A 17,837-nucleotide genomic window follows, 5' to 3' on the forward strand; every position below is an offset into this window, starting at 1 on the left:
AGCTCAGCTGCTGCGTCAGTAGCAGTCCTGTGTGCCAACAGCATGAGGTGGTAAGGCAGAGTAGTCGGGGAACCCGGAGCAGGATCTGCCTCCGCCGCCGCCGCCATGCCATTTCAAGACCTGGAGACACTTTGAAACAGGGCCCTTGTTCCAACCCAGGGATCTTCTGTCTACTGGTAAGAGAGCTGTATTGCAAGGACTTGGTGCAACTAGGGGAAATTGGGACATTTTGCTGCAGTGCTCACTGGAAACAGAGAGGCAGCGAGGGAAGGAGGAACATGCACTCAAAGACAAGCCACGAGTGTGTGCTATATTTTTAAAATGAGAAACAATGTTACTCTGGTGTGCACAGAAATGACACCATCTACCATGGACAGCTTCAAGCCTAATTCAGGATGCACAGGATTTTGTTGTGGTTACTTGGTGGCAAGGAAAAAGCACTCTGTGTGGGTTCAGAGGTATGGCTGTTTTCTCCCATTCGCTGGCTGAGGCACAGATAGTCCTGCAAATGGGTTCTGATAAATGAAAGCCTTGAGTGGTGTGAGTTATTGATCAGATGTGAGCTCACGAGCATGCATACAGATAGGTGTCACTCTTGATGTGAGCTCTAAAGCTCACCGAGGGCTCGCATGGAGATGAGAAATGTGTGCATGTTTACTTGGAGCATGTGTGGGTGATGCTCAGGCAGGATGTCGAGCATCTGTGCTCAAACGTAGTAGTTAGAATTAACTTTCTTTCTTTCTTGGATTCTTGACTGTTGAAGGCAAAACTGAACAGAACAAAGCCAAAGCTATTTTGCATCAGGCAGTGGTGGGTTGTTTATTATAAGAAAATCCCAGACATCTGGGTACCAGGACATGAAACAGGGTGAAGCACTGAAGCAAGCCGCAAGGGGACAGAGCAAATTAAATTAATTGCTGATCACGGCACTTGACAGCCACAAGGCGCATACGGCAGCAAAGCCTTTGAGAAGGCATTTGCCGCCTCAACTCTGCTTTTGTTCTGATGTGCATTTTTGATTCTGGGGGTTCATGCATGCATTTGTATGGCGTTCCACTAAATTCAGAAATGAGCCTGAGTCCCCATCCCTGGAAAGCTGCCTTGGAAAGGGCAAATGTTTCAGGGGAGAGATTAAATCCCTGAGAGTTTTATAAAGGAAAGCTGGCATTTTTAAAATGCTGCAGTTTGTTCTGCTGGCTGCCGCTTAAGGGTCAGTAAATCTTCCTCCTGGCTTTTGTCATATCTGTGAATAATAAATAAAAGCAGGACGGAATTAGGATGGGGAAATATAATGAGTCTGAGGGATGGGTGCTGTGAGAAATGAAATGAGAATGGCTAGATTTTCCTGAAGAAGAAAAATGTGAGGAGATAAGAAGAAGGAGCTTGAAAAAGCTTTAAAAAGAGGCAAGAAAATACTTTGGGAAAGAAGGGTGGGGTGTGGAGACCAATGAGGCCAAGGGTACTTTTGTTTTCTTTTAATGTACAAAGTGCTTTATAGTCTTTCAGATTTCAAGATGACTTTTTCTATGCTTACTCAGAAGTAAGCCTCATTGATTTAAGTAGGATCTACTTCCTAGTAAGTCTGCATCCTAGCAGCAACTCTGAGAGATAGGGTCATTGTCTCCCCCCCCCCCCATTTTAAGGACACAGAACTAAGATTGTGTAATGACATGCCAATGAGTTGTCAAGAGGTGGGATCTGAACCTTGATCCAAAAGCAGATTTTTTTTTGCATCTGTTTAGAAACAGAGATTTATGGTCAGAGTGACTGCTGAGCAGCAGAATAAGGTTGTAAGAAACACCAAAACGCCCCTGAGCACTTTTCCATCTCTTTCTGTCTCTGGTACTAAAAGTTCTTGTTTTGGGTGTACCGGAGTTCCACTATGGATCAGGCACAGCTATAGCTGTTAAGGCAAAGGAACAATTTCATCACTACTTGGAGATCTTGCAAAACTGGGCATGCGGTTATTGCAAAGCTGTTCTATTAGGCAAGCCCCTAGATCCCCTCTTGCAAAGAGCCTCCAGGTGACACGTATTCATCTATCCCGCAAGCTGTTCTTCATTTATACTCCTATTGGCATACACATAACATTGAAATGTTGGTTGTTGCTTTTAAATGACAATATTACTATGCATTCACCCAATGTCCACCTTTGCTTCCTGCTAGTGTCACTTGAAACCAACTAAAACATCACAAAAAACAACAGCAACTATCTTGCTGTACCTGAAAAGCTAGTCAGTTTATTGTGACTTAAGCAAATGTGTTGTATCTAGTCCACAAGTGCTTCTGTCAGAATAAATGCATTAGTCTTTCAGATGCTACAAGACTGTTGCTTTTGCTGCATCAAACTATTAATCCTCAGATGGATCCCTTGAAAATATACAATCCTGACAGACTCTGCCTTTGGAAGCTGTTAACAAAATAACTAGCAGGCCTTGGGGTTCATCACAAGTCTTCATCAGATAGGACGTTAAGCAAAACAGCAAAAAGGCAGAAGATAGGAGATGTTGGGGCCGGCGCTACCATTAGGTAGAGTGAGGCTGCCATTTCAGATGGCAAAAGCTAGTGTGCAGTGAGGTGCTGGAGGACTGGTCCATCTGTGCACCCTTTAGGCAAGCCTGATGCCCTTAGATGCCGTGGAGGACCAGTGCTGACATGAGATTCAACTCCCATTCTGGTCAGCTTCTGTAAATGGAATGGATGAGGCTGCCATCTCACCCTTTGCCTCAGACAGTGGAATGTCTTGACCCAGCCCTGGGAGAAGCTGTTCTCTCTCCATAAAAAGATCAAGAAGCACAGCCTGCTTTTTTGCATTATACTGAGGCAGTAGTACGTGCTGTTGATATGCCTGTGTGTCTAGGCACCCTGGGCCTCCTGCTTTCACAATCCATGCAGCCCAGCATGTGAAATCAAATGATGAGCCCCCCTTCCTTTCTTGTGTATGCAAAGGGGAGGAGGTGTGTTGCTCGCTCCTGCGGGATTGAGACAGGAGATTGCATTACTGTGCCAGACCTCAGAGGAATTAAATATAAGCCCTGGAGTTCAATCCAGGATAAGTTGCTTTCAGCTTCTGGGAAAGCCTGAAGCAAGGCACATTTGAGACAAGGCAAACTTGGTGTCCCAAAGTGAATCCTGCAAGGCAGCTCAATTTGTTTTGGGACTCTGTATTTAATAATTTTGTTGTCTCTTTCATCACAAAAAATAGATAATTCCTTCCTTCCTTCCTTCTCACCCCTCTCTTGCCTGGCATGTACAGATAATTCTACTATTTCACTGCAGTACACCTTACTGCCCTCTCAAACCACTCTGGGGAAATGTCAAAATGGCTTGCCACATTTTGACGTGGCTCACCACATTTGACATCTAAAAGTGCCCTTCAGCTATGAGGTCCAAAGTTATTGTGCAATTTCAGCACAGTAAAGGGTCACTGGATTCTGTTTCTAACAGTCAATCCTTCTTACCAGGGAACTCTGGGAATTGTTGCTCTGTGAGTGGAATAAATGTCTCCTAACTGCTCTCAGCATCCTTAATAAACTACAGCTCCCAAGGTTCTTTGGGGGAAGCTGTGACTGTTTAAAGTGGTATCATAGTACTTCATATGTATGGTGTGACTGTGACCTAGGTGAAGCTTGGATCAGGTCCAGCATGGGTTTCCTTATGTTTTAAACAAGAGAATGATAACCTGTTGAAGATGATGAACCTTATAGTCCAGTAGTAGGGAATCTCTAATCTATGGTTCTAAGTTGGCCCAGCACAAGTCCCAATTTGGTCCACAAGGCTGTTTTCCCCAAACCACAATCACCTGCTCCATACCTGATGTCATGTGTGATGTTGTCATAAGGATGTGGCTACAAAGGAACAGTTGGGGAGTTTAAAGTGAGCTCCTAATTCTTCCTTTGCAGGTGTGGTTCGTAGACCGGCTGGGATCAGTGTCACAAACAAAATCAGTATATTCCAACAACATCCTCGGGGCCACAGGTTACTCATTCCTGTTCTAGATACTTGCACATTTATTACACCCCATGCTATTTTTCTAGAAAAACAGGTACCGGAACTCACCATTAACATGTCCCTTGTACTCTCATAACAGCAATGGAGCCCACCTGAGAGGTGCCAGCAAGTTCCAGCTGGAAAAAAGCACTGATTACAGCTACTTATATGACCGTATCAGCCTAACAATTCCCTGCACTCCATTCATTATGTATTGCTGCAGACTCTATGCTAGCTGTTAAATCTTGTATTTGTTTATTCCACAATAGCTGCTATTTTTGTCCTGCAATAAATTCTGAAGCAGAGCATGTTAGTATACTGATCACCCCCTTAGGAATGTTTAATAGTTTGCTCTTACAATGGTTGCGTTGATTACACTGTAATCGCTGCAAAATGGCCACTATAATAATACTTAGACACATTCAGAAACATATTTGAGCTTTGGTTATTGGGGGAGAGAGGAAATGGAAGCATTTTCCTGTTTATGCCCATGTACATGCACGAGAACTGGTGTGGGGAACCTTTGGCCCTCCAATTGTTTCTGAAATACATTTCCCACCATCCCTGGCCATTAGCCATGCTTGCTAGGGCAGATGGAAGTCCTAGATCAGCAACAATTGGAGAGCCAAAGGTCCCCCCCCCAACCTTCACTAGAGATGGGCTCCCCTGCTTCCCATTTGATTTGCAGAGAACAGGGAGAGGGAGGCAAGATCACTCTAGTGCCTATGGGTACAAACTAACAACATCTAAGAAGTATCTCCAACATCTCCCCAAATGTAAAGTTAGACAAAATAGTCTCACTGTTGTACCAGGAACAGGTACCAGATAACAGGGAGCATTCCTGGCAAGCTGACCTAACCCAAGGCATTTTGCTGCCTGAGGCAAGAACAAGGTACAGTGGTACCTCAGGTTACATACGCTTCAGGTTACAGACTCTGCTAACCCAGAAATAGTACCTCGGGTTAAGAACTTTGCTTCAGGGTGAGAACAGAAATTGCGTGGCGGCGGCAGCAGGAGACCCCATTAGCTAAAGTGGTACCTCAGGTTAAGAACAGTTTCAGGTTAAGAACAGACATCCAGAACGAATAAAGTTCTTAACCCGAGGTACCACTGTAGCACCTCCTGTTTCATGTACAGAAGCTGATGAGAGTGGCATTTGAATCTCAGTTCAACACCAGCAATGGGGCACCACACTAGGAAGCCTCCTTAGTGCCTTTCACTGAATCAGACCATTGTTTCATCTAACTCAGTATTGTCTACACTGACAAAAATGTACACGTGCCAGATCCCTGACCAGGGTAAAAAACTGAAACCTTACTTACATAAAGCTGTCTTGTTCAGAAATCACACTATGTTGGCCTCAGGGCAAAAGCTGGGATTCACCATCTTTTCAGCGTTAATCTCTTTGGACTTCTTCCATCTTCACAAAGGTTTTCATCCCCCACTAGCTATTTTGGATCCTTTTCACAGCACTATGCCCTAAGGCCCGCTACTGTGTGTGTGTCAGCTTCTGTCTCACAGCAAAGCAGCCCATTCCTGATAGCAAGTGTCAGTGTGCAAGAGAACATACTTGGGGAAAACCCACATGCAAATGGCACAGAGAAGCCTTAGGCAACATAACCACATGCTTAGTAACATGAATGATGCATCAATAAACTGCACAAGGGAGGTGATTAGATTGAGAAGAGCTAGAGAGAGAGCTCAGGATTTTGAAAAGGGACTGAATGGTGCAAAACTAAGAGCATCAGAACTTCCAAGAACCAGACTTGGACATGTAATTGGTGAGCTTGCTGCTAATGCATGAAAAAGCTGAGTCAACTGTTTAGTCCGATTCCCTCCGTCTTGCCTAGGCAAGACAGACTGCTTTGCCTGGATCGCCTTCGTGATGTGGAATGCCGCTAGGCTGATGAGATGCAAAAGGAGCACAGGGCTCCTGTACCTTCACGCGTTGCATTTTAGAAGGAATTTTTGGCAAGTGCAGTCCTCCTTGTTCATGCAGCACTGTGAAATGATAGTAAAATCCATTTATCCAAACAACTGTTAAAGGCACGGGAGCCCTATTACTCCAGTAAACACAGTAGCAGTGGGTCTGGTGGTGGATCTTAATAACCATACATTTTTATATATGGCTGATATTTAGAGAGAGTTTATTCATTCATTTCATAAAATATATACACTGCTTGATTGTAAAAACAAACAAACAAACAAACAAACAAACAAACAAACCTCAAAGCAGTTTACAAAGCAAATAAAACATTAAAATTATCAATGAAAAGCATAAAACTATTTAAAACAAAAAAAAAACCAGTAATAATCTGAAAGCAGATGAAAGCACACAGCAACATTCTACAGATCTGTTGTGGAGCGAGAGTGCCGTTATGCTTAAATCCCAAATGTCTTACAGGATTGTGGTGTGAGAGAGTTGCAAATGTAGCCACTTAAAAAACAACATGATAATGAAATGTAGCTTAAATGAATGTGCTTTTCATGGATTTAACACATTCATTTCACAATTAAACAAATATAAGTGTAAGCCTGAGAAACATTTGGTGGTGGAAGGAAGCACTCACTCACTTGCTGGATCAGATTTTTTGTTTTTAAGAGGGACAACAGATCCCTTTGATTTTTAAAAAGCCCATAGGATTTTCCTGAATATTCTTCCATCTCTAGCAACCTTGTTCCTTTACAAATGGTGTGGTGCGTGATGATAAGATGCAGGGTTTAAGCAACTAAAACATTTGTCCTTAGAAGCCTCTTAACAGTTGTTGTAATGACATTTACTGTAATGGCAAAGTCCATTGGTGATTGCAAGGTTAAATCCCCCCAGACAAGATGAATGTAAAGAACAAACGGTTATCAAATGGCTACTAGCCAAGAAGTTCAGCATATACATAGTCTTGCCAGTTGCATTACGGTTTTGGAATCCTCTCATGGCTATTATTCTGAGTACTGCAGATGAAATGTTTATCAGCTCTGGGCTGTAATAGAATTCCATTTTCATCAATCACTTCCAGATCACAGGCAACTGAGGTCCAGATCCTAGGAATATCCATTACTGATGACAGTGTGAAATAAACTGTGGTATAAACCTGGATTGTTACTGCATGTCCTCGTCCACACATGTCTGTGATTACATGTGCGCAGCCGGAACACATGTTTGGGTTTTTAGCTAGTTTGAGTCACAGCATGCCATGGGACAACTTATACAAGGGTGAGTTAGCAATAAACCTGATGTTGGATTTGAAGAATATGTGGTTTATTATAAAGAGAGGAGGATATTGACATAAATAGCATGGAGCAACCTGAATCTAGACACTGACAGCTTAGAGGAGAAAACTCTTAAAGGTTTGATCATCTAAGGAAGAACATTTATTGGGACAGAGGGAGGGGGGGAGAGGAAGGTATTTTGAGCTTTTGCTGAATCAAAGTTTGCTTGCCATGGATAGTAGGGTGCAAAGGCATTTTCCGATGCATAATTTGGGTGGAGGTTTCTATCCTTGAACACTGATGACTGACTATGCATATACCTGTAGACATCCCAGTATTCCAGGTACAGAGCTAGGCTTAACTTATTTCATTGACTCCAACAAGATTTGGTCAGGGCTAACCTTTGCTGCACAGGAGCCATTATTTCCAAATAAGGTAACTTGTATTCAACCCAATAGGTTTTTCAAGCAAGGCTATTTCTTCTGGAGGAAAACAACACCACAATGTGACAATTTCCAGAGGTCACAATCGAAGAATGAATATAGCAAAAGTGGGGCTCCTTCGCACTTTTATGCAGAGTGCTGAATCCTGGAACCCACCTTAGACACAGACATATGCAGTGGCTTTGGAGGAAATACTTATTCCTCAGGATCTTCTGCACAATCGTTTTTATGCAGTATAAGATATGTACTTCCGAAAATCTAGCACATAATCTACATATCTGCCCTAAAGGTATTGCTTGTGTTGTGGTGTTACATTGTTTTTCGGAGCATCTGAAGTATGCTGCTTTGTGCCTGAGAAAATGCAGTGCATTTATTATTACATTTCTACCTCTTCTCCAAGGAGCTCAATACGGTCTGTACATGGTTATCCCCCTCAAACCCTGATAGCATGTCTGATGCTATTGCTGCGTGGAATGTTGCTATGTGAGTGTTATGGACATCCCTGTGCCATTGTCTGTGATGTCATTTGCAACAGAACTCTCTCCCTTCCACCTGGATCTGTTCCGCTTTGTGTGCCTGTTCTTAAGTTTCATTTTATTTGTTTTCCAAAAGAGAGAGAGAGAGGGTGAACAATCTACTGTATGAGTCTTCCGCATGAGGCTACATCTAGCCAGATTTGTAAGAAAAGCTGAATAGTGGCACAGATATCCTGGTTCCTTAAAAGTATCACCCTGTCTGTTACGTGCTACCAATGGAAGCCTTAGAACAGTGTTAGTGTTCTGCAGATGTTGATGCTGTTAGTTGTGGTGCTCTCTAGGTGTTGGGGACTACAATTTCTATAAGCCTCAGCCAGTCTGGCCGAAGGATAGAGATAGTGGGAGTTGTGGTTCGATAACACCTGGAGGGGTATCACATTGGCTACCCTGGCTTAGCACATGGTGGGAAACCTTTTCCCTATCAAAGAGATGTGATTTTTAAAAAGGAGTGTGTGGAAATGGGTTCTGCGTATCAGATTTTAAATATTATTTCCTTCCTTCAAAGAGCTAAGAGGCAGTATACACTGCTCTCTCTCCCCTCACCCCAAACCACATTTATTCTCACGACAATCTTGTGAGCTTAGGCTAGGCTGAGAGACACATTGACCCAAGGTCACCTGGTAAGCTTTGTGGCTGAGCACTGATTTCAACTCAGGTTTCCGCCACCTAACTCTGAGATTGTAACCACTATACCCCACCAGCTCTCATGGATAGGCTATTTAATTTTTATTTTATTTTTTTTTTAAGCACTGGGCCCAGTCAATAGGTGGGATGCTCTTTCAGATAATACCTCTTATTATCATTATCATTATTATCAAGTTCAAATTACTGGGGGAGGAGAGAACCAATAAATTTAAAATACTGTGGTACACTTTTGTACATGAAAAGTGTTATGTAAATTATTAAGAGTAATGATTACAAAGCACCTTGGACAAGGCATGGGAAAATAAGAAGAGAAACTAACATTAATTTAACCTACTTTTGTCGGCCAGTGTGCTCCTAGGGTGCTACTTGCAATTCCTGACATGGTCTATAATTTGTTGCTTAAGCTGTTTCAAGGTCAGCGTCAGCTCACAGCTGTCACATTGCACAAAGATCGCATGTTCAGGGGCTTTCTTCAAGGTTCATATCCTTTTCTGTCCTTTCTCTCTGGATAGCCATCTCCTTGGGGAAGACAGATTGGCTTTGCAATGGGAAAGAATGAGCTTATGCATGGAGATGATGATTTCTCATGGCAAAGCATTGCACTTGCCTTTCGCCGTCATGCAGGGGAAAGGACTGCATGTTCTGCAGACTTTTACCTCTTCCCAGAAGTCAGCTGCTTCGTTCCATTAAATGCACACCCATAATTTTGATACCCCAGTGCACCTTGTTTGCCTAAGAGCCCATTTTTGAGAGGATACAAAAAAACGCCTCCGAGGTACATTAGGAGGAGAAAGGTTCAGCATTTAAAGAGGGGTCACCACCAAGGGTCAAATTTATTTCCAGAGACGCAGTCCCCGCCCACTTCTCATCCTTTCTTGAAATGCCAATAATAAGCAAAAGCGGCATCAAGCTGGAATAAAGTATGAACATGGACTTCAAAACGAAATTCTGCCAGGAAACTGCTGAATTACAATTTATCAGGCAATTAATTCAAGCCACGTGCGGCTTGAATCCAGATTGTAGGCTTGATTTTGTTTTGACATCACACTACATGGGTTCATTAGCTTATCAATGACAAAACATTAGTCTTACTACCAGTACTGCCTTGTTAATTGGACACTGTAACTATTTTGCTTTCAGGTAAACATTACTGCCTGTTCTTTTTGCATTTCACTTGTCTGAACTCACTCCTGTACATCTCTTCTTCTCAGAGTACACTTGCTAATTCAGGATGATGATGATGATTATTTATTGAATTTATATACCGCCCTATACCTAGAGGTCTCAGGCCAGTTCCTGAGGTCACAGGGTGGTCTTACGTCTCAGGATTACCCTTCAGGCTTCTGACAAAAGCAGACTCTGGTGCACAAAAGCTAGTAAATGTGTTGGCCTTGAAGGAGCCACAAAACACTTTGCTGTTTGTGCTCTACCAAACTAACACAGCTAGTCTTTTTGATTCTGCAGTTCCTTGATTACCTTAATGAAAGATACTGCAGGAAGCCTGTTCCTCAGTCTAATTTAATGAAGTGGTACATTATTGGAATGATTGGACATGCACTTTGCCAAATTATATAGGAAAAGCAAATAACCAGAGCTTTCTGCCATGACTGAGATCCTTCCCAATTGCTCTCTGTTGTCTATTCAGCAGCTGAAGAATTTAATTTTCTTTCCACCCCCAACTCCAGGGTAAAGCATTTGGTTTTCCCAGTTCATTGTTTTGATGGAAAATTTGCTTTCATGTATTCCTTGGATCATCTCCTTCCCTACATCCCAGGCAACTGTTAAGATTGCTCAAATGTGTGCCCTCTCTAGACACTATCCTTTGTTTGAAGTACCTTTCAGCTTCTCAAATGAACTCTTTACATATGCATAACTGGTGTTTTTTCCAGGCTGTTGTAGTGCTTGATGGCGGAAAGCACTTACTTCAATGGCCCTTGATGGCTGGTGACTACTTCCAGCTACAGGGATTTGGGTTATGTTTTGCTCTGTAGGGCCTGAAAAAAAACAATTTTTAAGCTTTGTATTTAGCAAGAGAAAAAGGATTTTGCCACTGGCTGTTATGGAGTAATTTTGGGCAGATGCTGTTGCTTTGGTGGACTGGTGCTGTTTTGGGAATTAGTATTCCTTGCATGTTTGCCAATTGTCCTGCTGTACTTTTAAATTAGCATTTTGGTTTTTTGTGCCTCCAGTTATTCACTCCTCACAAGGAAACAGACCCCATGAAAGACTGTCCTGGAACATTCTGTCGCTTGGGGGACTGAGAAGTGCATTTTTTGAGACAGAGACAGAGACAGAGACAGAGGAAAGAAAGAAAGACAGAAAGACAGAAAGACAGAAAGACAGAAAGAAAGAAAGAAAGAAAGAAAGAAAGAAAGAAAGAAAGAAGAGTTATGGCATGAGTTTTCATGGATGCATGTGATGGAAGTAGACTGTGGTCCACAAGAGCTTATGCCATTATAAATGTGTTAGTTTTTAAGCTGCCGCAAGACTCTTATTTTGCTGCCCTCAGACTAGCATAGCCACCTGTTTGGAATTTGCAAAAAAGAAAGCCTTTGTAAAAAGGATAGCATTCTCCTTCTCTAAATTGCTTTGGAGTTTGAAAGGGATTAAATAGGTAAATGTGCTGCCCATTTTTAAAACTACAGATGTTAAAGCAGGCCATTCATCTAGTGGCCAGTGGCCAGTAAAAATCTCTTTCTGATAGGGTTGGGAAGGTTTTCTGCATTGAAAGAGAGCTAGTCTTGTTTCCAGCTGAGATCCAGCCAGAAGGTGCCCTAGTGGAGCAACCCCCCCCCCAAAAAAAGCTAATTGCTGTGGTTGAGGGCTATTTTAATTAAAATTGTAGCTGTGGAGGAAAAGGTTAAACCTTCTCTCTTTGTGTGCTGCAGTCCTAATAAAAACTTGGTGGATGGAGGGGAAGTTCCTGTTTGTGGGCTTCCAATATAGGCATCTGATTGGTCACTGGTGGTGCTTTGGCCTGTCACTCTCTCTCCCTCTCCCAGTATTTTGAAACCAGGCACTTTTTGTATTAATGGGTTAGCAAAGTAAAGAAACCTTTGATCACTGACCCAGTTAGAACAAGTCTTAGTGGATAAACCTAAGAAATCATTATCCCAGATTTTTTTGTATTACATTGAGCATTAAGACGGATCAACCAGGATGTACCATGAAATTTAATGGAAATTTTCTAAAAGATACATCATTGCAAGTATGAAAACATATGTGGAACCACACAGATAAGTACACAGCGGCTCCATGTCTGAGAGAAAACTGCATCAAAATGAGGGTGCTTATTCTGATATTTTCCTGAAGTGCTATGAAGAGAGAACATATATTTTTATCACTGCTAATGGTAATGCTAAGAGGTTGTGGAAATAAATCCTAGCAGCAGCAACAAATAACCCCCCTTTTTTTTACCAGATATAATTTCTTGACCTTAAGATATTTTTGTGACTTCTATCAAAGGACTGATAAGGCGATTAAGGATAAAAAGGCACTTCTGTATGAGTGTGGGACTAGAATTGCTTATGCAAAACATCAGAAAATAAATCAGATACTGAGTCTTCAGAAAGTACTAGGTCAAATTATGGGATATGGCAATTCTGAAACCAATTGACCCTCTTGTGTTCTAGGTGATTGTTGTGCCAACCCACGGGAAGAAGAACCATGACTTCAGTTCTCTACAGTGTCCGTGAGTATTCTCCTGAGTCTCCAGGGAACCTCTAGATTGCTACTTCCAGGTTTTGGGTGGCCTTCGGCAAGATGCCATCCACAGATCTTCCCCCAGTGACAGCCCTTGAAGCCATCAGTGGTGCTTGCTCACTTGCTCATCCTCTCCCTGTGGGAATGTTAAGGAAGGTAGGAGAGAATATATTGTTTTGATATTATCCCTCCTCACTCACGCTAGTGAGTAAACAGCAGAGCAACATTGCTTTTGCAACTTATCAGAAGTAAGTTGATGATTCATTAGAATCCTTTAATTAAGCAATCCAGTCTGGATTGTTCCTGGTAAGTTTCCCCTTTACTTCCCTCTTAAAATAATAATAACACAACAGAGTCTTCATTAAAAGTAAGAATAAAATTTTACTCACATTCAGTTCACAGTAGTAATCTGAAGGCAGGCTTTATCCTGTGGTTACAGTGAAAAGACGTCTGAGCTACATCTTAGACTTTCTGCTTGTGGGCTCCATCCTATGTGGGTTGAGCCATGTGCTGGCTAAGAGCCAGCAAGAGTAAGAAGGTAAGAGTGAGATGGTTGCATGACCAGCCCTTTTATCTGGTCAGCTAGGGTCACTCACGCCCTATCTACCTGGTCACACACAGGGGGGGGGGGAGCTCCAGAGCAGGTATGACAGGAAGTTCTCCCTGTCTGGAGCCACATCCCTCTGTGTGTCCATTCTAGACAAAAGGAAAATGTTGTACTTGACTGCTCTAGTAATAATACATCCCACACAGCCTCCAGGTCCAAGGGAGAAATATAGGGGACCTGGCAGGTTGTGACTACTGCTGCTGGAAGCAAAAAGGAGATCTGAATGTAGAATCAATATGTTTGCCCTACAGCAGCATTTCCCAACCTGGTGCCTTCTAGATCTTGTTGGACTCCATCTCCAATGGACAGGGATGATGGGAATTGTAGTCCAACAACAACCAAAGGGAACCAGGTTGGGGTAGGCTGCTTAGAAGGATGTTATGGAATGGCTGTTTCATTCAGAGCATAATGTTTCCTCCAGAAGCTGGGTCTTTCTATCTTGAATTTGGCATCCCATCTCTATAGGGTCAGTTTCTGTTCCTTATCTGTATGCTTAAACACAAACAAATATTCCTTGTGTTCCCCATCCTGGGTGGGCAGTGGCCCTCACTCACTCTCTGATGTGAAATGCAGTCCCCTCAATCTCCTGCTCAGGCCTTCAGCTGGATGAGAACCTGGAGCAGATGCAACAGGGGACAATGATGCGCAAGGTGAAGTCCAAGAACTGGAAGAAACCCCGGTACTTCATGCTGCAGGATGACTGCATGACCGTCTGGTACAAATCCAAGATGTCTGGCAAAGCCAAGTCTGCCTGTGAGTTCCACTCCCTGCTCTGAATGGTGGTTAGCAAGTCTGGTTTCCATGTCACCTTGTCTTTGAGTTTGCACTTTCAGGCAAGCATATAGTATAATGTGGGGATCCTTTCATAAGGGTTGGAGCATGTCCAGATTGCAGAAGCCCCCACATGAAACTGTTTAATGACAGTCTGGCAACACCAGTCATTGGAAGAGATCAGAATGCAAAAATCACACAATTCCAAGCCAAAAGACTACTTAGCTTGATTTTTAAAAAGTGCTGGGCTGCAGCAGTACAGGAGTACTGCTAGGTATTTAAGAGATTCAGGGAACAGGCCCATAACATAAATGCTAATTTAGATGCAAATTTAGATTGAATTTCAGACTGGGGTGTAAAAACTCTGACTCTTGATGTCATGGGGTGCCAACAGGATGTTCTGGGAACAATACAATTGGATCTGACCCTCAGGCCCACCTTCAATCTCTTGGCAAGAACTGCTCGTCCTGATCCACCAGCCGAAAGAAAAGCTTGTGGGAGTGGTTGGTTGCAGGGATACCAAAGAAGGATGTCAAAAAATGCCAGAGTGATCAGTTCTAGTGCTTTATTAAAAGAAGGTGTAGACTTACAGCAAATCAGCCTGCCAGGTCTCCCAGCCTTTACAGATGCAGAATGGACACTGCAGCAAGGCGATGGCTTGTCCGCACCCAAGCAAACATGTAGACATCTTTTATGTACAAAACAACATACATCAGTTTACTCAGAAGCTCCCATCACACCTGGCCAGTGAGGCCATGGGTGGCAGCTATCCAAGGCTTCTCCCCTCTCAGGGGCTAGAGCCCAGCGTCCCAAGGTTCACATATAAGCATAGCATCGACGCAAGCCACTTAGTATACATCAAAGCAAGTGGATGTAAACACACTTGAGCTCATTCTTGCAACAACTACCAATTAGTTTAGGGTTATCACAACTACCAAGATGGTGTTTGTATGCTTTCCAGAACATTTTACCTTTGGTTCAACATACTGCTTCTTATATACTTATTAAAACTGCAAGTAATGTCTGACATCTAATATGACTTCTCTTTCTTTCGTGTGCGTGCACACACAAACACACACACACACACACACACACAAAAGCACACACACTTCTTCTCCATCCAGCTGTTGCCAATACTTACTTGCAAGTCCCTGTCATCATCTGATATCCAGCAACAGATCATCACAATGTGTACTACAAAGGGAAATGTTTGTGTGCATCTGCATATGTGCATGTTATGTTCTGAATGTCTTGCAAGGAGCATTTTAGATGTGCCTATCTAAAAACTAAAAGAGCATTGGGCATGGTGTATTGAGCCTGACTTTCATATATGGTGACACTTGAAGTGGGACTGATCCTGTCACAAAGATAAATGAGGTGATGACCTCAGGCAGCAGGTATTGGACATCAAATTGCCAGCTAATTTAATTGAAGTTTTTATGCATGTGGTGCAATTTAGATTTTCCACCTTGGTCACTAAAATATGTTTGGCTGGAAGAGAATATACTATATTTGGATTAATCTTGAGTGCCGGAAGTTGTGCATCTTCCCTCTGTTTGTTGCATAATCTGTTCTAGTACTGGATGTTTTCATTCTGTCATCCACAGAGATGTTTAATTTTCTCTTGGAGATTCTGTGAACACTCACCCTGCTGCTGGAACTTCTCCAGGCTAATGGTCCACTGGGTGAAACTATCTTGCCCACAACCTCCTTTGAGATGTCTTCCGCCATCAGTTTATGCTGGATGTACATTATGTCCCAACATTAATTGATCCAATAAAATGCTTTTTCATCTCTTCCCCTGTGATCTGCGGAGGTCAAAACTCTGTGACAGCACAGTAGCTCAGGACAGGATAGGAAGGGCTTGTAGTTCAGTGACAGAAAAATCTGCCTTTGACACAGAAAATCCTAGGGTCAATCCCCAGCATCTCTAAATTGGACTGGGAAAAGACCCCGTCTGAAATCCTGGTGAGCCAATATAGGCAATACAGGCCTAAATGGATCAATGAGTTGACTCAGTATAAGGCAGATTTCTATGCTCTTACGGGGTTGTTCAACTAAGGTAAAGGTAAAGGACCCCTGGACGGTTAAGCCCATTACCACATCTCATCAGTGCTAGGATTTCCACTTGTGCAACAGGACACACCCCATTGCTCCCCCAATGTGGGTCCTGCGCCCCACAAAATAAGTTCCAGAGGGTTGGGGAAAACCCCTAGAATGTATTTAGGGAGCATGCACAGGGGGAGAAGAAGTGGAGAGGGTTCCACTGCACAAACTGAAATTCTTGTGCTGATGGCATCTTCACGTAGTGCTGCTTTGGATATAACCTCTAGTAAAGAGTTGGGTGAATAGGCAGACAGACAGATTAAATAAGCTGAATATGTGAATAGATAAATGCTAGGTAATGATGCTGCTGCTGTATCGTGCGGGGCCCAACCTAAGAAGCAAGGGTCTAATTTTGTATCTTAAGCTCTAACCTTTCCATGAAGGCTGATGTTTCTTGGCGATTATCCCTCTCTCCCAAGTCTCAGTGAGTGATGTGGAGACTGTTCGTGAGGGACACCAGTCAGAGGTCCTGCAAAGTCTAGCGGAGGAGTTCCCAGCCGAATGCTGCTTCACGGTTGTCTTCCATGGGCGCCGTAACAATCTAGACCTAATTGCCAGCTCAGAGGAGGAAGCTCAGTGCTGGATCCAAGGCCTGCGGCGCCTTGTGGAGATTGTCACTAACATGGACCAGAAGGAGAAGATGGATCAATATCCTTATGTTGAATTATTGACTGTCCATTTCCATGCCTGTAAAAGCTAACCTCAAGAGCTCAACTTTGTATTTGTTCTCCTATGCTGGAGATACGACCCACGATTCATATCAAATATGAGGTTGATATCAACTGTAGCTTGGTAGCAGAGCACAAGCTTTGCACACAGAAATACTGGGTTCAATTTCTGGTGTCTCCAGGTAGCACTAGCAAATACTCCTGCCTTAAATCCTGGACAGCTGCTTTCAGCCCATGTAAATGATCCTGAACTAGAGTGCCAGTGGGTCTGACCCGAGATAAGGTAATTTCCTGTCTTCAATTGCTGACACTTAGATCTCTTTCTCTCCTGTCCTTCACAGCTTCAGCTGTCTCCACTATCTCTTTTGTGGTGCTTCCCTATCAATTCATTACTTCTGCAGTCACACCGTGTCCCTCCTCCTGCAATGAACCTACCTTTCTTCACTACTACCCAGCCATATCTTGCCTGAACTGCCCATTGTTCCAGTCTGCTTTGGTTCTGGCTCTTCCTCTCTTTATAAACACTACTTGAAGTCATGCAAAACTGCAAATAACAGATTCTGAATAGAATGTATGGGGGGGGGAGGTGGTGCAAGTTGTAGTATTTTATTGATTTCTGCTGTGAACTACTGTGTGATTTTAAATGGAGAATAATACATAAATGAATTGGCCAATAAATAGGTAACATTTTGAACGAAGGGCTTAGTCTTATGAAAATTAAACAAGATGCAATTGTTAATAGTTGCCAAATTCTAGGGATTAGGCTGATGAGCAGTCCACACACACGTTTCTCAAAGCATCTTGGCTGAGCAACACTAGAGTGTTCTTTTGCGCTATGGCTAGTTTTGAAGACTTAGCTTTGCTCGGCCACTATGAGACTGTTTTCCTTGACCCATGTCTTGGGCTGCACATGGATCTGTGACTGGTTCATGAAAGCTGATAAGGACAAGGATGGACGTATGAATTTCAAGGAGGTGCAGCACTTGCTCAGGATGATGAACGTGGCTATGAATGAAGACCATGCCTTCCGGCTCTTCCAAGTAAATTTGGGTGCTTTGGTGGGGAAGATACGGTACTGGGTTGCATAGGGAAATCCCTGAGCTTGCTCTTCAAAAGACTACAGCACCTCATTTCCACCCATGATACACTCTAGTGCACATAT

The 17,837-nt window shown here is 43.0% G+C and overlaps 1 protein-coding gene across 5 annotated transcripts in view; it reads left to right on the forward strand.

The window, feature by feature from the left end:
* The window catches only part of PLCD4 (phospholipase C delta 4), a 32,527-nt gene continuing 14,690 nt past the window's right edge, over positions 1-17,837 (forward strand). The window contains exons 1-5 of one of the 5 annotated variants that reach the window (XM_083624526.1): positions 1-176; positions 12,454-12,512; positions 13,725-13,883; positions 16,427-16,655; positions 17,586-17,715. In XM_083624526.1, coding sequence (XP_083480652.1) covers positions 12,488-12,512; positions 13,725-13,883; positions 16,427-16,655; positions 17,586-17,715 — 543 coding nt within the window. In that variant the 5' untranslated portion in view covers positions 1-176; positions 12,454-12,487. Of the gene's footprint in view, positions 177-8,162; positions 8,319-11,253; positions 11,436-11,973; positions 12,108-12,151; positions 12,174-12,453; positions 12,513-13,724; positions 13,884-16,426; positions 16,656-17,585; positions 17,716-17,837 lie in introns of those variants that run through there. The other 4 variants (XM_083624527.1, XM_083624528.1, XM_083624530.1 and 1 more) reach the window with 4 other exon arrangements.

The sequence above is a fragment of the Podarcis filfolensis genome, assembly GCF_964270895.1.
Source record: "Podarcis filfolensis genome assembly, chromosome: 1".
Classification (NCBI taxonomy): Eukaryota; Metazoa; Chordata; class Lepidosauria; order Squamata; family Lacertidae; genus Podarcis; species Podarcis filfolensis.